This window comes from Megachile rotundata, chromosome 11, assembly GCF_050947335.1.
Source record: "Megachile rotundata isolate GNS110a chromosome 11, iyMegRotu1, whole genome shotgun sequence".
Taxonomy (NCBI): Eukaryota; Metazoa; Arthropoda; class Insecta; order Hymenoptera; family Megachilidae; genus Megachile; species Megachile rotundata.
This window is the reverse complement of record NC_134993.1, coordinates 15,768,370-15,787,508: the sequence shown is the minus strand read 5'-3', so window position 1 is coordinate 15,787,508 and position 19,139 is coordinate 15,768,370. Positions and strand designations below refer to the sequence as shown.

Sequence of the window (19,139 nt, the reverse complement as noted above, 5' to 3'; positions counted from 1 at the left end):
AATATTGTCAAAAACATTGAAAATATTTATTTCGGTATTCATATACAAGTACACTACACGCTTGTGGATATGTCCCTTAGATCTAAATACTTATATCTCCGTACAGCCGGAGGAAGGATAATGAAGTGTCGTGTTGGAATCGTTTGATCAATGGACAACAGCCGACCAAGTCTAAGTCGCTTTACCATACTGCATAGGAACTGTATTCGAAACGTCCTCGAAAAAGCTATTTCAGGGGTACGGTTGAGGAGGAGAGACACGATGACGATGGTTCAGAAGAAATGTTATTCGTTCATAGTTCCTTCTCCGGCCGATATGCTCTCTTTAACGCACGCGTTCACGACATCTGCGCCATTTCTTCGGCACGAGTAGGATCGTGCTTTTTGGCAAAAGAAAAAAGAAAGTGCAGTTATGTACAAATATATTGATTCGTGGTCGGCGTGGTCATATATAGGTAACGTTTCCTCTCATTGGGCAAGTAATCGTGAGATACAGATGTATTTTGGAATTTGCGAGTAGAACCTGCGACGAGATCTCACTGTACACGCACGGTTCGCGTGGCATCCTTTCTGATCACACAAACGTGACCGATCACGAGTTAACATTTTTTATTTACAAAAGTATCGAGGTTTCGCTTTCGAAACCACGCGCACACGCTCTCTTTCTCTCTCTCCCTCTCACGCGATAAACGTGCTTTAATCTCGGGTCGCTAACAAAACTCGTAGCTTTACTGCAGGACACAACATTCAGTTTCTCGTTATCATTAATAGGCACTCGTGGTATGTTACGGCAAATCAACTGCGGAACGGTGCACACCGAGTAAGAATATTGTTTGAAGCTTCCAAATAAATTAGCACAATTTTTTCCGACAGTTGATTATACTTATATTCATAAACGAGGATACAGAAATCGTTCATTGAATGTGATCAGTAGTTTCCTCATTTTTACTCTGAACAAACCACGAAGACACGCGTTTGAGCGACGATAAAGAAAAATTAATCGAGCATCGATCCGTCGGCTGTCGTTCGCAGAAAATTCTAACAACGATACGTATAAACATGCCGTATAAAATATAGAAAATTCACGCAAGGAAAATAACGTAAAAAATACAAACGAGTATTAAGGGATACGAGGGAGAGGGTGCGGGTGAGAGGGCTGTAAAAAGGAAACAATAAAAACAGAGATCCTTCCGCGAATAACGCCGATTAACGATTAATACAGTCTTGAGACGTGTCGTAGAAAAATCTGAACTGCTCAGAAGCGTGTGGGGTTTACGAACGATATGCGTTTTGAACTTGGTTTGTTTATTTGTCTCGATCATTTATCGTTGGCGCAGTTGCTTCCCGTGACACACAAGCTATGTAAAAAGAAATAGTATTCTCGAACAGGAAACAGTACACATTTCCTTATTCGAGATACTACTTCTTTCCAAGTGTCTAGCTCGGATTAATAGTAATAAATAAAGATATGCTTTACAAATACAGTGGCTTTAGATTAACGTTTTGCGGTTTATCACACTGGCGAGACGAGAATATCGATTGAACGTTTTCTTTTTTACTAAAAACGAATTCATGAAGCTGTTTCTTGCTTTGGTTTCTTTCGAGCGTTCCACCGATATTCTTCACCTTTCGTCAGAAACTTCGAAAAGACCTTCGACTTCTCTCTTCTTTCAAACGCATAGAGCCTTCCTCGTGTATGACACAGTCGATATCGAAAAATATGTTGATTTAAAAAATATATATCTTCTGCATATGCGCATTATATATGTATAGGGTGTCTGACTGTACCAAACTTTAATAGATGAAGGTAATATTTTGTAATTGCAAATTGGACAGTTTATGAAACATGTTCGTAAAGAATGTACTCAAGTTTGGCGCAGTCCTGGACACCCTACGTATGTTTCATACACCTGTAGGCTCACGTATTAGGATATCCATAAGTAATGTCGTTCACGCGTAAGTGTAGAAGATTAAATAAAAGTTCGAATTTGAAAGTGACGCGTCAAGAGGACATCACTCGTGGAGTGATTTAATTTTAGACAACACGTTTCACTTGCTGGGGCCAACGTTATCGAGGATATCACGAGACATCAACGAACAACAAAAATTAACCCGAAATATACACGTATCCATTCGCTCGTTGTCTCACTTACACGTATATGTACACACGCAGTCACATTAATCGCTAGTAGTAAAATGTATAAAAAGAAAAAAAGAAGACAGAAAGATGATCTAGAAGACGCGAGAAGAAAGACACCAACGAGATTTGGGAAATCGTAAAGTTGAAATTGTTGCGGCGTGGGATAAAATCGTCGTCGTTAGATCGAGTTTCAAGGAAAAGAGCGTTCGAGGACTTCTCGACGAGGACGACGGAAGAATCATAGAATGAGCAAATAAACCAAATTCGAACGCCACGCGCAAACATCAATAAACACTTTTGGAGGTCTCTTTCGAGAGAAACGTTCTCTGCCAGTGGCGTTGCGCCGAAAGGAAAGAACATAGACGAGAATGCTACACTTTTTGGAAAAGAGAAAAGATACCGTAACGATGCTGGGATTAAGTCGTTTAAGCATAATTGGCGGTAGTGAGATAGCCGGTTGCGCGACCAATTATCGATTTACCGAGAGAAACTTGGGACTCGTCAATCCGAGAATCTTCGAAGTCACTGTTTCTTTTTCCCCCGTTTTATCGCAGTTCACGTGGTTAGTCCAATAAGAATAAATAATTACAAAAAATGATTAATCATGTTCGAAGAGTCTCGAATTCACGCGAGTTCGTTTCTCTCGGCACTTTCGGACGATGCGAATCGAGTCTTGAATTGATTCGAATCGTTGCGAGTCAAACGGGTACAGACCCAGCTCAATCAGCCGCTACACGACCGTCCGAATCAACAAATGAACTCGCTAATGACGATAATGATAATAATATTAACGAGAGATAGCCTAAGGAAGTCTTACAGCATAAGTTACTTATTACACCTAGGATCTGTCGCATCTTTCTTATCATCTTAACTCGTCCCGATGGAGCACGAGGACCGGTGCGGCACCACCCGATTTCGGAGAACCCCAAAACGATGATCGATCCGACCGATCCTCGCGCTCGACCGAATTGAAATCAAAGAAAAACCCTCCCGACAAAAGCTCCACACCGTTGCCGTTCTTTTTTCGCGCATCTCTAGTCGATCTATACACAAGGAACCGTACGTGCGATTCGTAACGCGCGACATTGGCCGATAGCAAAAAAAAGTACACGAGGATCCAATACTGCAAAGTCGGTAGTAGTCGCATTCGAAACGACGTGTTCTTCCCGAGTCGGTCGAGGGATCTGTACAAAAAGGGACGAACTCGAGGGAGAATATCGCGTGACTACTACTTACTTCCTACTACCAACTAACTAACCATCACACTTGGAACGTTCGCGCGATCAAAGCGTCGAAAGTCTTTCTTATCTCTCCGTTTTTCGATGCGAGATACGAGGGGATTCTCACGTTGTCGCCATCGTCGTCGCCGTCACCGTGGCCCGGGGTCTGTTCGAGAATCGCAAGGATGGTTGTTGACGGTGCAACGACAAATAGCTAGTAGCGAGTCCTCTCGAAGGCTGCGAAGATACGGCCATTCGCGTTCGTCTCACGGCCCGCTGACGGTGGTGTTCGCGGGCAGCGTGTGTCCCGTGACCAGACTGTCTGCCGGCTTCCCCAGACGAAGTATCGACTGGAGGGAAGCAACCTCGGAGGCGAGGCGATCGAGCCTCGACTTTACCTCCCTTTCGCTTTCAGGAACGGTAGGGACGGTGGGGCCGGTCCACTCGGCACCCAGGGAAATGCCCGAATCGCGTTCGTCGCTGGACCCCTCGTTGTCCCATGGCGGCGACGCCCTTGGTCCTGGCTCTTGTTTGATACCCTGAAGCGCGAGCAGTGCGCTGGCTGCGTCCTTGTCGCCGATGCGCGACTTGTGTCTCAGTTTGTGAGGCAAACTGTTGTTAGCTGCCGGACTAACCACCAACTGGGGACCCTCGTCACCGCTGCCGGACGACAACTCGAAGGGCGACTGTGCGCGTCGTCCGCGGGACAGATTCAACGCGCTCGTCGTGTCGAGGTGCATCGCCGGGTGAGGATAGGGATACTGGAAACTCTCCGTTTCCGGGTACGGTGTCGTTTCGGGAACGTACAGCTGTGCGGGTGACCTGGGCGACCGTGCTCCGCTTACCGGTTGATGGATAACGGACGTGTGCACGGGACTAGGTGTCCTGGCATAGAGCAGCGCAGCCGAAGCGGGCAATTTTGCCCTTTTAACGCTGATGGGTGGTTCGGCGGGTAACGCGGCGAGCACGTGTTCCGTACTGATCACGGATTCACCGCAGATACCGAACTTATCTCGTATCGCTTCGAGCTGCGCCTTCAGGATGTGGTTCTCCTTGCTGAGCTCCATCACTCGCTGCTCGAGCACCATGTCGTTGAAACGCCTCTTCTCGCGAGACCGCTTGGCAGCCTCGTTGTTGCGTCTTCTGCGGTCCCAGTAGCTGTCGTCCTTCTTGTTGTCCGGTATGAACTCCCGTTGCTTGCGCTGAGAAAATAGCTCTTTTCTGATGTCGAAGTTCGGGGGGAAATTTTCGGGGTGTGTCACCTGTTGGGCATCGTGGTGAAGGTGTTGCTGCTGTTGCTGCTGCTGTTGCTGCTGCTGCTGCTGCTGTTGCGCCTGCTGTTGCTGAGGCTGATGGTGGTGATGGTGGTGTTGGGGCTGCTGTTGCGGCGGCGGTGGCTGTTGAGGCGGATGCTGATGCTGTTGCTGCTGTTGCATGGACGGTGGTCCACCATGGTGCGCTGGATGCGTCAATGGTGGCAAAGGTCCATGAGCATCGTGACCACCGTGGCCGTGGCCGGCGTGCGCCATTGTATGGGTGGCCGGCATGTTGCTGTTCAAACACGCGGTCTCACCATTGATCGGTGACCCACTCTGACGGGCGACAAATTCTGCCACCATAATTTGTCTTCTTAGTACATCTGCAACGGAAACGGATCGATCATTAGCAATCACGCGATGAACGAACGCGAGAAAAATGCGCATACGATTTAAAGAGTTATCGTGCATTGTCTGGCGAGTTTAAATGTCAAATACCAAAGAGAACGATCCGCGAGTCAACACACGGGATGAGTTTATTAACGGCGATGACGAAAGTAACGCAGCGTGCCAAACGATTACGATGACAACGTCGTGCAACCCCCGCATCGCGTCGATCTAGTTACGCTACGACGCGAATAGATCAAAACATCAGCATATTTACGCAAACGATTACTCGCTCAGAATGAGTCCGCGTTTTCTCGTCTAATGTTTGTGTCTTGAACGGGAACACGTATCACGCTCTGAAAATGGTGAATAGCATTTCAGCCGCATTGTTCCGAGTCTGTCCGTTTTGGACGCAGTGTCCTTCTAGACGTCTAAACGGAACATCCATTAATCCAACGTGACATAAAGTACACGTTTCAGAGAACACGTTCATGATCCTAGCCACGTACTTGTGGTCCTTGTACGGCGATCACGCAACGGTCGAATGACGGTAACCATTATAAAAAGAAGGTCAATGCGGAATCAGGAAGAAGGAAAATGGGAAGTTTTCGATAAAGACTTTTTCTGGACTACCTTTTGCGTGTACACGATATTTCCGGAATTAAATGACCCGATCAACGTGACTCAATGTGGTCATTCTTTCCCCGTGACACACGATGCGCAATAATTTGTAGCAGTCTCGTCCGAGAAACGTAATCAAACTATCCTGATTAATACTCGATGACACACATGCATGAAAACCGACCGTCATACGTGATATAACGCGTCGGATAACGCTTCGATAACTAATAGTTCTAGGAACGATTGTTCATTCACCTACTTTAATTATCCGCATCATGCAATTCAAACGTGAGGCTACTCAGCTTATCGCTCTTTTATAATAATCGATTGAAACACCACTCGAGTTCTTAAAAAATGTAGCATTTTATTTGTCAGGAATTTTCAATCGAATCAAGAGATTAACATGTAACAATGTTATCAGACGTTTATCGCGTTATAGAGACTCTTATCTGCGTGAACAAATATTTGAAAAACAAAAACAAAAAATTTCAAGATTGTCAAGTAGCAGTCACGCGCTAAGTGTATTGTCCAAGGTGCATGCTCTGTGTAACTACAGGATGATTCACGTAATAGTCAGCCTTTTATCGTTGTACCCCCGTACTTTACATATTCTCAAAAGTCTTTAATTTTGCCGCAAGGTCAATCGCATAAAGACGTCTTCAGCGTTTTCTCGACACTTGAAATTATTTTAAGAACGATTAGCTTCGAAGACGCGTGGGTGTGATCAATCCATCAGGGGAAACCTGGTAAAGCTTTCGTAACCGTTACACAGCAAGAGTGGCGCCGACGGCCAAAGGTGAAGAATTCCGAGAGATCGAAAGACGTGCTCGTACTGCCAACAATACCGGTCCGAGTACGAGAAGTCGCAAAATAGCCTTGGGTAAGGTCGGGTTCCTCAAGGTCGAAAATGTCAGTGAACCCGGCAACATTGCCAGTCGAAACATTACCTGCATCTCATGAAATTACTCTCCAATCATCGATATAAAATTTTGTTCAAATTTGAATTATTAAAATTTTCGCGCCCTTTCCCTGATCTACATCGATCAAACGATCGATTATTATAAATTGCTTCTCACAATTCCTTCTAACTTATTATCAAATATTTCTACGTCTTAATTCGAAAATACCCTAAATAGGAATAAATTATAAGTTTTAACGATATTTAAAATTTTATACACGAAGTAGTTTTGACTTTCGTAATCAGTCAAAGATGGCTTCCCCACCGGCACGAACGTCAGGTATGCGTCATTGAAATAATATTTTTATAAAGGTGATAAATGCATGAATTTTTTTCCGACGCTCATAAAATACCAACTAAACTCGTAAAAGTTATAATTTTATGGCAATCGATTGCGTTGGCTGAAATTGATTCGTAAGTGGACTCGCTAGCGTAGTTACATATAGTAAAGCAATTAAAAATAATTTGTTGTCGAGTCCGTTCGTCGAACGAGCCGCGAATGTTTTTGTATTATGTACATCCCCGATAAATGTGCGAACATTAATTCAAATACGAATCGCAATTACGTAAGAAAGCACGTGTGTGTCGGTAAAACGTGCCACGTGCTGCATCTACGCTGTTTACGTATATATTGCATGGTGCAAATGTTTGTTTACTCAACCTTTGGCATTTATAATATGAAAATGACATTGCATTTCGAATTCGTATGACGTTTGTTTATCGAATAGTAAAATGCAAATTGGTGTTTCAAATTTGACGCCATGCGCAAAAGTCGTGTGCGCAACTTTTCGAGAATCCCAAGCATTGTTCGAGAATCGCAAGCATTGTTCGAGAATCGAAGGCGCGTTGTAACGGAAAGTTCGGTAGTGACGCGTACCCGCCAAGCCGTGATAAAAATTCAGAAAAAGCAATTTCTTCGAGTCACAGGTACATGTCATTGCATTTTTCTCAATTATTCTCATTCCCTGTTTAAATTCACCGAATTCTCCTACGCTCGATCATAGTTTTTGCTCATTTGCCAATTTATTTTACCTCCTCATTCTACGCCGCAGAGTTCTGTTTCAGATATTTTTCATTTGCGTAGTAAATAAATCTAAATTGTAAGTAATTTTTGTATCGAGGTTACTGTTTTTTATAAAAAAATTTTTACGATCCGTAACCTCAAAAGATTCGAGTTTCGAACGTAAGAGCATGAAGTAGAGAAAGATAGCGAAGTCAAAAGATCGAGTTCGTGAATTAACCGTTGAAGCACGCGGTCAATGTTGCATAAGAGTCTCGTTGCATCGTAACGCGTGCGTTTTCTACGACCACGTGCTATACACGCTCGTTGGAAGCGACTGTCAACCTCTTGTGTCGTAAAAGCCTCTTACTATCTTGGCAAATATGCCTGTATCCGCAAATCTTTTCTAATCGGGCAACGTGCCTATACGACCTCGCAGATTTTCATAATGCGTTTGAATCGCTTTGCCAATTATGCATCTTGAACCTCAATTATTTGCAGGGAAGCTGTGTCACGGTTAGTCGGAAGCCTGTCTCATTCGATAAATTCCGGGAAACGCGGTTAATATTGGCATTTCGCGAAGCAGAAACGCAGTTGGGATTTATTATATGTAAGTACACCGTCAAATAATTTCATTTAAATATTAAGGTTAATGAGAACAATTACGATATAACCTATAATTTTGTAATTCAGGTTTTCTTTAAATTTCGAACTAAACCTAACCTTAAATTGTTTTTTAATCCGTTTCGCAAGAGAGAGAGATAGAACAGATTTTGCAATGAGGCTACGAATACAATAAATGTATTCTGAATCGTTACAATGCTACAAAGAGTGTGTGCAGTTTAGAAGTCCGCTCGAAATTGAGCAATCGCCTGGAATTTCACCGGCGAAGTTACGTATACGCGAGTTCGCGTGACTCATATCGTCGCAGCAACTTCTATCGATCCAATGATTTTTGTCAGAGCAAAAGCACCGCCCACGTAAATTTCTGCAGTGACGAAATGCATATAGACGTCCTACGTGTCGTGTGTTCCACCGGTATACGTTATTTCGTCGAACGATTGCGAAACGGACATTATTCGAATCACCAAATTTTCCCATCCACGTAAGACAATCCGAGAAGTGTTTTGAAACCTATGCATTTCCGTCTACGCATTTGTTGATCTTCTTTTACCGACTAGTTTCGTAACGTGATCGATCGATCTATCACGTCGGTAAAAGTCAACGACCTTAGCGACGTGATGTATCGATTTTATCGATTGTTCGAACGCCCTCCTTCGGTAACAGTATAGAATGCAAGTTCTGTACTTTGTCGATAATGAATTCTAACCTTGTCTAATGCATTTTCTGCGCTTTTACAGATAAAGAAGAAAGTTGCATTTCCTGATGATCGATAGTCGGACATCCTTTTCTCCCGCTTCGAGAAACCGAATCGCCTGGCTCGACTGCTACATAACACGTTCCCGATGAGTCATATTTAGCCATTACATGTTTCTTTACGTGTATATTACCATGCGCTAACGGGAGCCCGAGTATTCGTATGTTTGTTAGGCGTGTGCATGTAACACGTTGATGCACGCACGTGCGCGTACCAGGAACGTAACGAGAGACGAGGTTGTCGCCCTTTTCTCGAAAATTTATCGTGCGTAACACGTGCCATGATGGCCCCGGCGAAACTTTACTGCTCGTCGTAAACTCTAATCACGATTCGTAATTATCGAACGTCTAAGAACGTGATCTGAATAATTTTACAACATCGTACGGTTACAGTTTCCACGAACGATCGATAAAACTGACGGAGTCGAGCGCGGTACGGGAAAACGGCAATTATAAGCGCGGTATCGTGACGAAACTCGTATTCGATTGCACAAATCAGCATATGTATATACGTGTACGCGAAGATCGTATCGACGATGTTAGTATCGTGAGTACGTAGTTTTCGTTTTATGTCTCGGGGTCAATATTTCTCCATGTAAGATAATAATAGCGGACCCTTGGCGTGCGTCACGCACACGCGAAATAATTACGTAGCATTGGGTAAGCGTTGGAATCGATCCGACCGGCGCTAGTTGCGTTAAACGTTTTCTCCTCTCTCTTCTTCCTTTTCTTCGTACAATCGCACCGTCTCTATGGAACAATAATGTTAATGTGATACCTCGTAAACGGGGAAACGATGTAGCGTCACGTATATACATTGCTCGAAGAAGGGATTCCTGTTTTCGAACCAGGGTATGATGCAACCGACGCGTAAACAGAAAATTCCACTGTTGACCTAACAGTGTACCTATTCGTACCGATTGTGTCGAAGGAAATACCTTCGCGTCTATGATTCGAACTTGATGACAGGCTTAGGCATTCATAAAATATTTTGAAATGCATCTTCTAATCATTATTTCTATTGCTAAATGCAAATGTTCATTATAAAAATAATTAAATTAATTTATTAGCTTAGGCATCCAACTATTTTGAAAACAATTGCATCTTCTAATCATTATTTCTATTAATAAATGCAATCATTATAAAAATAATTAAATTAATTTATTATTTTGAACTCTTTAATTTTAAATCTGATTCGCCCAAGCCTGTTTGTACCAACTTCGAATAAACTTTTTTAGCGACTGACGCGTGCGCCGTGTGACGCGCGTATAACTTTAAAACAGAGAACACGTGCGTTTGAGAACGAGAAATCACGTTTTGCTTTTATTTCAAAAAACAAACATATCGCGAACATGCGTTACTCGTCGTTCGCGTATCAGGCAAAAATACCACGTTGAATTCGCGCTTGTTTCTTCAATTATGAATCGCAATTAGATTGATCCGCGTGCGTCACGTGTACCCGTGTTGGCCAGTTGCGCAACGTGACACTAGCCCCAGTAACTTGTGACGCAACTTAAATGACAACGTACGCCTCACGAGTTTTTTTTACAAGCAGCGGGATCGGAACTAGGTATGCCACGAGACTGCGTTTGGAATCTTCGGAAAAATCGGTGAGTGCCCGCATGATAATTTTTGTAGTATAACAAATGAGTAGTTGCGTTGATACTGTATTATGTCTATGTCAATGAGGGAAAAGTGTATGCATTTAAATACAGAATGGAAAGAAAGAGTTCAGATCAGAAAGCTTGCACGATGCATTAATGCGTGTTATATTTTCATAACTATAGTTGTCAGGCGATTCTTGATGCATAAAGAACAGGTGATGTCATGTAAGCATGTTGTGTATACATTAACACTTGTGTATTTTATGTGATGATGGTATTGTAGAGTTCACAAATCTCCACAGTGACTTCACAACAAAATTATAATTGTGATGCAAGGTAAGCTATTGCGAGCAAAATAATTATAACAAAGTAATTAAGTGTTTGTGAACATGTTATTATACTGTGTATGTTTTAGTGATCAGTGTTGTGTAAAATATGAGGTGTTCGTACGGGTACCATTTAATCAGACATGGTGGTAGGTATAATATTTTCTGATGTTCGAAAAGGAGAGGAAGGAGAGCGTACTGTCCGGGACCTGCTAGTGCACCAGCAGGCCTGTGCCTAGACGCGGGGAAATTTTTCAGGAATGGACAAGCTGTGTAACTGGAACTGGAAGGAGATTATAGGGAAGAAGTGATGTCACATGACCCTGTATGCAGTGTCCCTCGTTAATAGACGCATTCTTCCCCCGAACGCCCCCCAAATGTTACCCCTAAGGCATCAGTACAGGGCAAATGGCCTTCAAGATGCAGTCAAGCCTTTTTCTCTGTCTCTGTTTTTTCTCGAGGAGAGTTAAAGGTTGACAACCCCTATCCTTTCCGTGAAAAGACGTGGCGCGACGCATCTATTACCGAGGAAACACTTATATACACTGATGTGTACAATGATGGCTTATGGTACCACAGTACTATAGGCGAAGTCCACCCACTACCGTGACGTCACTTTTCCCCTATACTGTCATGGAGTCCCTATGAAGTAGCAGACAATTAAGAGGATTGGAGAAGACTTCGATCAAGTACATTTGTAACATTTAAATACTTGTATATATATAATAAATAATTGTAAAGGTATCAAAACGTCACTTTTCTCCTATGCTACCATGGATTTCCTATGAAGAGGAAGTAGCTGACAATTAAGAGGATTGAAGAAGACTTCAATGAAGTACACATTGTAAACATTTAAATACTGTGTATAATGAACAATTGTAAAGATATCAAAATAAAATGTCCATCAATAAAGGCGGAAACATTAGGAATACGTGTGCTTATCGAACAAAGCACTCGTAAGAGATTAGTTAACAGGGACAACTATGTAGTTAGCTATTTTATCGATGGTTCTATATCTTTGCCTCGTCAAAGGGGAGGCATGTTTACGTGGCAGCGGTAATCACGAGTGGTAGGAGGTAGTTAATTCCTCCAAAGCGGAGGAAAAAGATTATGCGTGACGGGGACACGGGTTTCGTTGTCACGCGTGCACGTGTATTAATCGTCAAGAGGATTGCGCAATGGTCGTGGCCGCGCACGTGGCCGTCGACATCGGTCTTGTTTCTTAACCAATAAAATTGCTTATTAGCAATTCTTTGTTTCCTCGAACTAATTGCAAAAGGAAACGTTTTTCGAAATATGGAAATTCTTTATCTGACATAATTTTCCTTTTAAGTGAAACTCGAGGCCCATCTCAGATCAAATATAGAGTTTTAAATGCATACACTTTTCACGCTCTGTTTGATAAATCTAGATCTCTTTCCACTATAACATAATTGTAAATTCGTAGCGGTTATGACCCGCACATTTGTTTTTCTTCCGATAGTTGGCTTTTCGAGGAACGCAGTAAATGTAATGAACAGTTTCAGCCTTCGCGGAAACATACTTGCGATATTTCAGAGTGTCGTCCGCCGGATTAGTTTTCGACGAAGATGTTTTGCGCGAACGCCAGCTCTGGAAATAATCTTGCATTCGTTATTAGTTCAGCATCTGGTCTTGAATCGGTGTCCGTACAAAGAGACAATTGTAACTCGCAGCTGATTCGTCAGCCAAGTACCGTGAGTCAGCTGATATACCGTGTGTTCGAAAGTCATGCGATATAACGGTGTTTGCTAATCGATAATTTAAAGACCTATCCTATTAGAATACTTCGAAACATCTTACATTTTGGACGCTATACTCTCTTAGCGTCGATTGAATAGAGCAACGTTTGCCGAGCAAACTCGAGTCACTTTTCAATCTTTCCCTTTTACCGATTCAAGTTGTATCAACTCGAACGCGTGACGCACGATTATGTAACGACAAAAGCCCGCTTTCTGCGTTTAGCGGCCACGGTATACCGTGTGTGGCGAACCCCACCATTTTCTTCTAGCTCTCTCTCTCATCAACGCCGTAAGGACACGACCGTTAACCGTCCTATTACCCTGAAACTGAGTTACCAAATTCCTGCTGCTCAACGGCCTGTTTTAGCACTGTCAGGCGTATTCGTAACGCGATACATTTTATATTTCTAAATATAGCGACTTAAATATTAAAGCTTCAGATAAAAAGAGCAAATAAAATGACAAAGGTCGCAGATTCTATGAATCGTCTTTCGATCATAGAAGAAACACGTGTTGTCCCGTGAACGGATAACGCGTTACATAATATGTTAGGAGGCGTATTTGCTTTGCTAGTCTTCATTCACGCTGCTTATCGCTTTCAAGATCTCGTTAAGCGTTAAATAATATATCAAGAATCGTTATCTGCTCTTATCGAATATTTGGCGCTCGAGAAAGACTCGTGTCTCGAGCTGTTCTCACGGAATTAGATGCCACTATTTTTTTCTCGGTTATTATATCAAATTCGTGGCTAGCTGACCTCCACGGCATCCGACGTTAAATAACAAACGCGCGGAGGAGTAGAGCGTTCCAAAAATGCGCCGATAGAGCGGGCGGGCTTGAAATAGTTTCTCGAGTACGTCGAACTTTAAGTACAGTACACATAAAGGCATGTGCACAATGCCAGCAGCCGCTCACCGATATACACACGCGTGTATATGTATACCGGTTGGCCGTGCGTGTTACGATTGCGGTCAGCGCTCACGTAACAACGAGCAGTGATACCGTTATCGGACCGACACAGGCATTTCGAACCGGTCTCCGATTTCGTTTCCCGCTCATTATGCAATTGGCCCGCGATAACGCGACCGCCAACTGAAAAACAAAAAAGACAACTTCTCTCTTTACGTCGTTTGTGATTTAATTTCCGACTTGAACCTTGAAAATTGATTCTTAACCCTTTAAGAAGAGTACGATGAACTAATTTCTTAAGTTTATATAATTCTTGCAGGCCTTGAATATTGGTCAATGAATAAGCATGCTAATATTGCAAATGTAATTGTCGTTACATAAGGCGAATAAAAAAGTATTGGCACATTCAGTTCCATTGAGATAATTAAGAGTTGAAATGTTACGAATGTATTATTTCAATCGACATGATGTAACGAATGCATTATCGTACTATCCGAACAAGGGTTAAGAGCGAACAAATGTTTCTTGTCTCAAATGTCTGTCGTGCAATTTATGTTTCGACTCTTGAAATTCGTCCCGAAATTTTATCGACGCTCTTCACTATACCGAGATAAGTTAGAAGAATCTTGATAGGAAAAATTGGAGCACGGTGACGCGCATCGATATGATCTAACGTTACGCAATAAACAGAAATGAGGAAATCGTTTATGACGAGGCGTATCGTTTAGAATAATAATCCTATACAAATCTGAGTCACACCGTCTGTAGCTACTTCACAAAACTGTTACGTAGCCTTCCAAGGCTACGGGACACGTAGTTGGGCCATTCTTTTTCCGCGTTCATCGCGATAATTCGAAGGCTTATCTGACGTGTGCGAACAATAAAGAAAAGTCGTTAAAAATAAGACCTGAGGAGGACAATGGCAAAGTGCAGACAGTATTTTCGGTATCGTCATAATTATCGCTTATCTCTGAATTTTCACGCGTTCCACGTGAGCTTACGCGCGCAATACGCTCGCGTTTCTCGTCCGTCGACACGTGACCTGAGGTAACGTGTTAGCCTCTCGTGGATACGTTTTCCTACCGCTCGTTACGTAACGAACACGTGGAAGATATATCGGAGCGGGAGAAACGAGCAGACGACCGTAACACACGCGTACATACGTAAGTAAATACGTGGAACGTTTCTTCGATGGGAGGGAAACGACGATAGAGCGATCGGATCGCGGTGGGCGTTTCGTCCGATAAACAACCGCCACGAGGAAACAGACACCGGCTTTAAGAATAAATAAAACAATTTGATACAGGGTGCAACTTTTCAGAATAAGCTGGGAATTATCGTTTTTGAAATAACTTGGGAAAGACTAGAGGGCAAGAAAACCATGAGGTAACTTAGCTAACTCATCTGAAATTTAAATGGAAGAAATACCGAAGACTCCAAATACGATAAAACAGTATGATAAAAAAATCGACGGGTGTAATAGACTATTCGATAACGAGTGCTCTAAGCTGTTGTTCGCGCGCCTTCGCCACGTGACTCCTACACGTGCACGCGCTGTGTTACGCTAGACCATTCACCTTCGTTGCATAATACAAACGCGAAAAGGTCATCGGGAACAACGGAGAGCTTGATATTTCCTAATATGATTGATAAACCGCCAATCGACGAAACTCGCTTGAGAACCGTCCCACCCGCGTAAATCCACGTATACATTTTGTAAAACGTTACCTGCTGAAATGTTTCTTCAATCGATGTGTATAGACGTTATTACGGAGAACGGTATCAAGAAATTGTACTTCGCGATTCGTTGCCTTCCACGTCTACGCTCGCACTGCGTTCGCGCGTCTCCGTGCACGCTAATATAACGCGCGCTCGCGTCATGCATTTCCGCGGAGCGTAGATACCGCTAATCCGGATTGATGTGACACCAAACACAATCTAGATCGACCGATCGAGATAACCGAGGCTCTGCAACAATGCGCGTAACGCGAGTCCGCTAAGCCCCCCGGTTGACGAATGACCTCATATCATTCGAGATACTTCACCGTTGCAATATGATATGAAAATTTTACAGCGGCCTATATATAAGTTAAAAACGATGATACATACGTATCGACGTTATAACCTTGCGCGATTCGATAGCGTTTCAAAGGGAGACTCGATAAGCTGTCCATGTGCATATCGATCACCCTATTTACGATTATCAAGGTATTAAAACGTTCGCGGTTTTTGAGACAGGTGCATTCACCTGACATTTGCATACGCGTTTGATATTATTTATATTGGAACAGGGATCGTGACCACGTTTTCTCGAGTCGGGTCTGTTGGTACACGTGCGTGCCCTTCGCTCCAAGTCCGTGAAGCTTATTACACACGCGCTTTACGCTACGACGAGGCTGAGAGTTCTGCAAATTAGGCCGTGGCCCAGTTCGGGGGCCACGATAGTAGAGAGAAGGTGGCGACGACGACGATGACGGTGGAGAGGACAAGTAGTAGTGGGATCGATCAAGGATGGGGGGATATAGAGAGCGCAAAACGCGAACCAGAAAAGAGGGGGCAGTTCCCGTTTCAGACGAGGATCGCGATCGATCGAGTCGTCTTCGACGTGGTATCGGTCACGTGGATGTTCGAAATTGCATCTCCAACATTCTTCATACTATGCATTTAGTTGTTACTTAATAAAATTCATCAGACTACAATAGTATTCATTAGACTACAATTTAAGTAAAGGTATCTTTAGACATCAAAAGTTACAAGTGCTCAAAATGACCAATGATGTCTATCTTTTGTTATCATTTTTATGTTGGATCACTTAAACAATTATCTAATTAAATTTAAAATTAGACACATGGGAACTTGATCCAACACAGCTATTTAACTATAGTTTGATAATTTTTGCTGTTTATTTTGCCTGTTATTTTACATCGCATACACTTTATAGAATCTAAATGCATAACTTTCTTGGGTACCTAAATTTAAGTTCACTCTATAACGCAAAAAATAGCCCAAACGAGTTTTTCGATAAGAGGCAACGGATTTTACCATCGCGTCACAGACCGCAACAGTCCAAAAACCGCAGGAATTTTCCCGAAAACGTCGAAAAGATTTGGGAAACGAGCCAGGTATAGGATGTACGCTAGATAAGAATCGGAGTCTTCGCTTCGTCACGAATGACGCAACGGTTACCGCGTTGCTCACGCGTTGCACGAGACTTTCGTAAGCGTCAGCCTTTTCCCGTGTTTGAAACCTTTCGAGTTTAGTCTCTAGAGTTATTTTGCCAGTAAGTAGAAAATTTTTGGTTCGATCGAAGAGAAGCGAATGATTCAGGCGCGATAAGGTCAGATAAGATACGTGGCGAGGCGAAATCGATCGAGACAAAAACAATGAATGCACAAGGTTTATTGCGCCCGCGAATTGCAGACGTTGCGTCACTCGAAGGTCAGTCTTCGCGACAATTCAGGGTCTTTTCTCGATATCGCGAAACGGAACCGATCTGAGCCTACCATCGCTTCCACCTCTCTCTCGATTTTTGAACGCGTTGAATGACTCGCTATCGTTTCGATGGTTCTAAAAATAATCGTCGCGGCTCGAAAATTCCCAACGATTCACGGATTTGACGTCTGTCCGTGTATCGGAATGATAGTCCTCAACGGAAGACACTGGGAGGGTTTGGTTCAAAGTCCTGTAAGTTGGGAAGATAAGGATTGCAAGCTTGGAAAAGGAAAAGACTGTCAAAAGTAAAACACGAATACTCACCAATTTTGAAAGATTCTCTGGAACACGATCGAACGACGGAACAGCGATCCACTTTAGCCACGTCGATGATTGTCAAACTTAGACGCGGCTCCTCGGTCGATCAGTCAAAAAGTTTTTATCCGCGATACACGGAGACGGTCACTGGTTGATTCGACGAACCAACGTAACGAGAATCACCGTCATAACGAAACGTCTTCTTGTACGAATAAGTAAAATCCAACGGGATCGCTCCTGTTGCTCCTCTCGTCGAACGTGGTCGCGATATCACACCAAAAGCAAATAAAAGCCCGTCGATGATTCTCGGCAAACGTCTTCGACGAGGGAAAAATCGATAAAGAAGGCACACGAAGAGAACACTGAGCGTGTCGATTGAACTTGAACTCTGTCGAGCAGGTGACGGTGTCAGGTCCTCTGTTGTAGCAGAGGTCTGGTCCGATTAAAACGACGAGACAGAACACGAGTGTTCCACGGCAGAGACGCACGTCCACTCGCTTAGGTGTCTGCCTGCAAACTGACTGCACTCTGCGCGAGACTCGCGACTGCCGTCTTGGCCCCAATGTGCTCTGGCTTCGGAGTTTGATGCGAGGAAGGCTGACGCGAGCGGTCACGTGTGTCCGTGTGTACGTGATCGCGTCTGGCGGCGTTGTGCCTTCGATCGTCGTGGTAGTGAGAAGCTTTTCGACGATGGTGGGGTCAGATCCACCCGCCGGGGGAAGTTTATGCCTGGTTTATGCTCGGTTTATGTTCGATCCCCACCGCGTCACTGCCAGCCCGTTCTGCGTCAGAGTGCCGACCGTTTCGTCCCCACTCTTGCTCTTCCCTCTTCCCCTCCGACCAGTGTCGTACTCTTCCCCACCTCGACGCTTAGGTGCATCAAATCTTTCGAACATTTTGCCGTACGAGCGATTAGATTGCGGCGCGCGACCACGCCGAGCGCCTCGTCTCTTTCGTGCGCCTCGTACGCCTTCTTTTTTATCTTGCTTTGTTTATACTTCTCCTCTCGAGTTTGTTGTTGATCTTTCGCAAGGATTTTCTCTTAGTCGTAGTAGATTTTTATTCGGACTTTATTACAACCTTCATCTCATATCGAAACATTTGCTCAGCGAAAGCATGACGACATCGGTGCCGTTTCGAAATGTTGCATAAAGTTACAAGCACCTTATCTTTACATAGGGTACTATAGACTTGCATAGACTTGGATTAGAGATTTATCTAATTGTTAGTATAGGTAGTTTATTAGCAAAATGATTTTGTGATAAAAATCTTTTGCCATACTAATGTCATACTTTGTCAAAAGTGTCGTACTGATCTGAAGTTTCCTAACAAATATCAGGACAACATATAGGCTCGAGGCAATATCCGAATCATCTTAATATCCTAAAGTCTGTCCACCAATTTGCCCTGACAAACCGATATCGTTCGAACAGACACGCGATGACTGTCGCACCCAAAGCACTTCGTGAACAGGTCCGCTTTAAGGTTTCGTGTTAGGTCACAAGTTTTTTACGGGGTTTTTGCGGTAGGAGAAAAAAGACGGACTAAGAAATTGATGTCGGGATGGGGTTAGTAGGCGTGGCGGACAGGTCGAATTTTCATCGCTGGCGAAAAACAAAGAGCCTGAGGTCTGTGGTGAGCGCCACTTGGACGAGTCGGTTGCAAGGACCCTCCGCCTCCTGCTTCACCTCCATCCTCTACGAGCCGAATGCCAGACAACGAGGGCATCAGCCCCCATGAATCACCGTCGGTCACCTTCGCTTTTTATGCAAGCATGTTCTCACCCAGGCCTAGCCGGTTGAACGAATCCTCGCGACCGTGTGCCGCCGACT

At 43.7% G+C, this 19,139-nt stretch overlaps 1 protein-coding gene across 3 annotated transcripts; it reads right to left on the bottom strand.

Annotated features, from left to right (window-relative positions):
- Positions 1-2: 2 nt before the first annotated feature.
- On the bottom strand, positions 3-18,069 carry LOC100880506 (uncharacterized). 3 transcript variants are annotated; one of them, XM_003707638.3, is made up of 3 exons: positions 17,314-18,066; positions 4,622-4,998; positions 3-4,561 (listed from the first exon to the last, which is right to left on the bottom strand). In XM_003707638.3, exons 2-3 carry the CDS (start codon positions 4,976-4,978, stop codon positions 3,626-3,628), a joined length of 1,293 nt encoding a protein of 430 aa, XP_003707686.2. In that variant the 5' UTR covers positions 4,979-4,998; positions 17,314-18,066; the 3' UTR covers positions 3-3,625. The 3 variants fall into 3 exon arrangements, with proteins under 3 accessions (XP_003707686.2, XP_076393189.1, XP_076393190.1); XM_076537074.1 differs by having other exon boundaries at positions 3-4,998; positions 17,314-18,069; XM_076537075.1 differs by lacking the exon at positions 17,314-18,066 and adding an exon at positions 15,286-15,492 and having other exon boundaries at positions 3-4,998.
- Between the last annotated feature and the right edge of the window lie 1,070 nt (positions 18,070-19,139).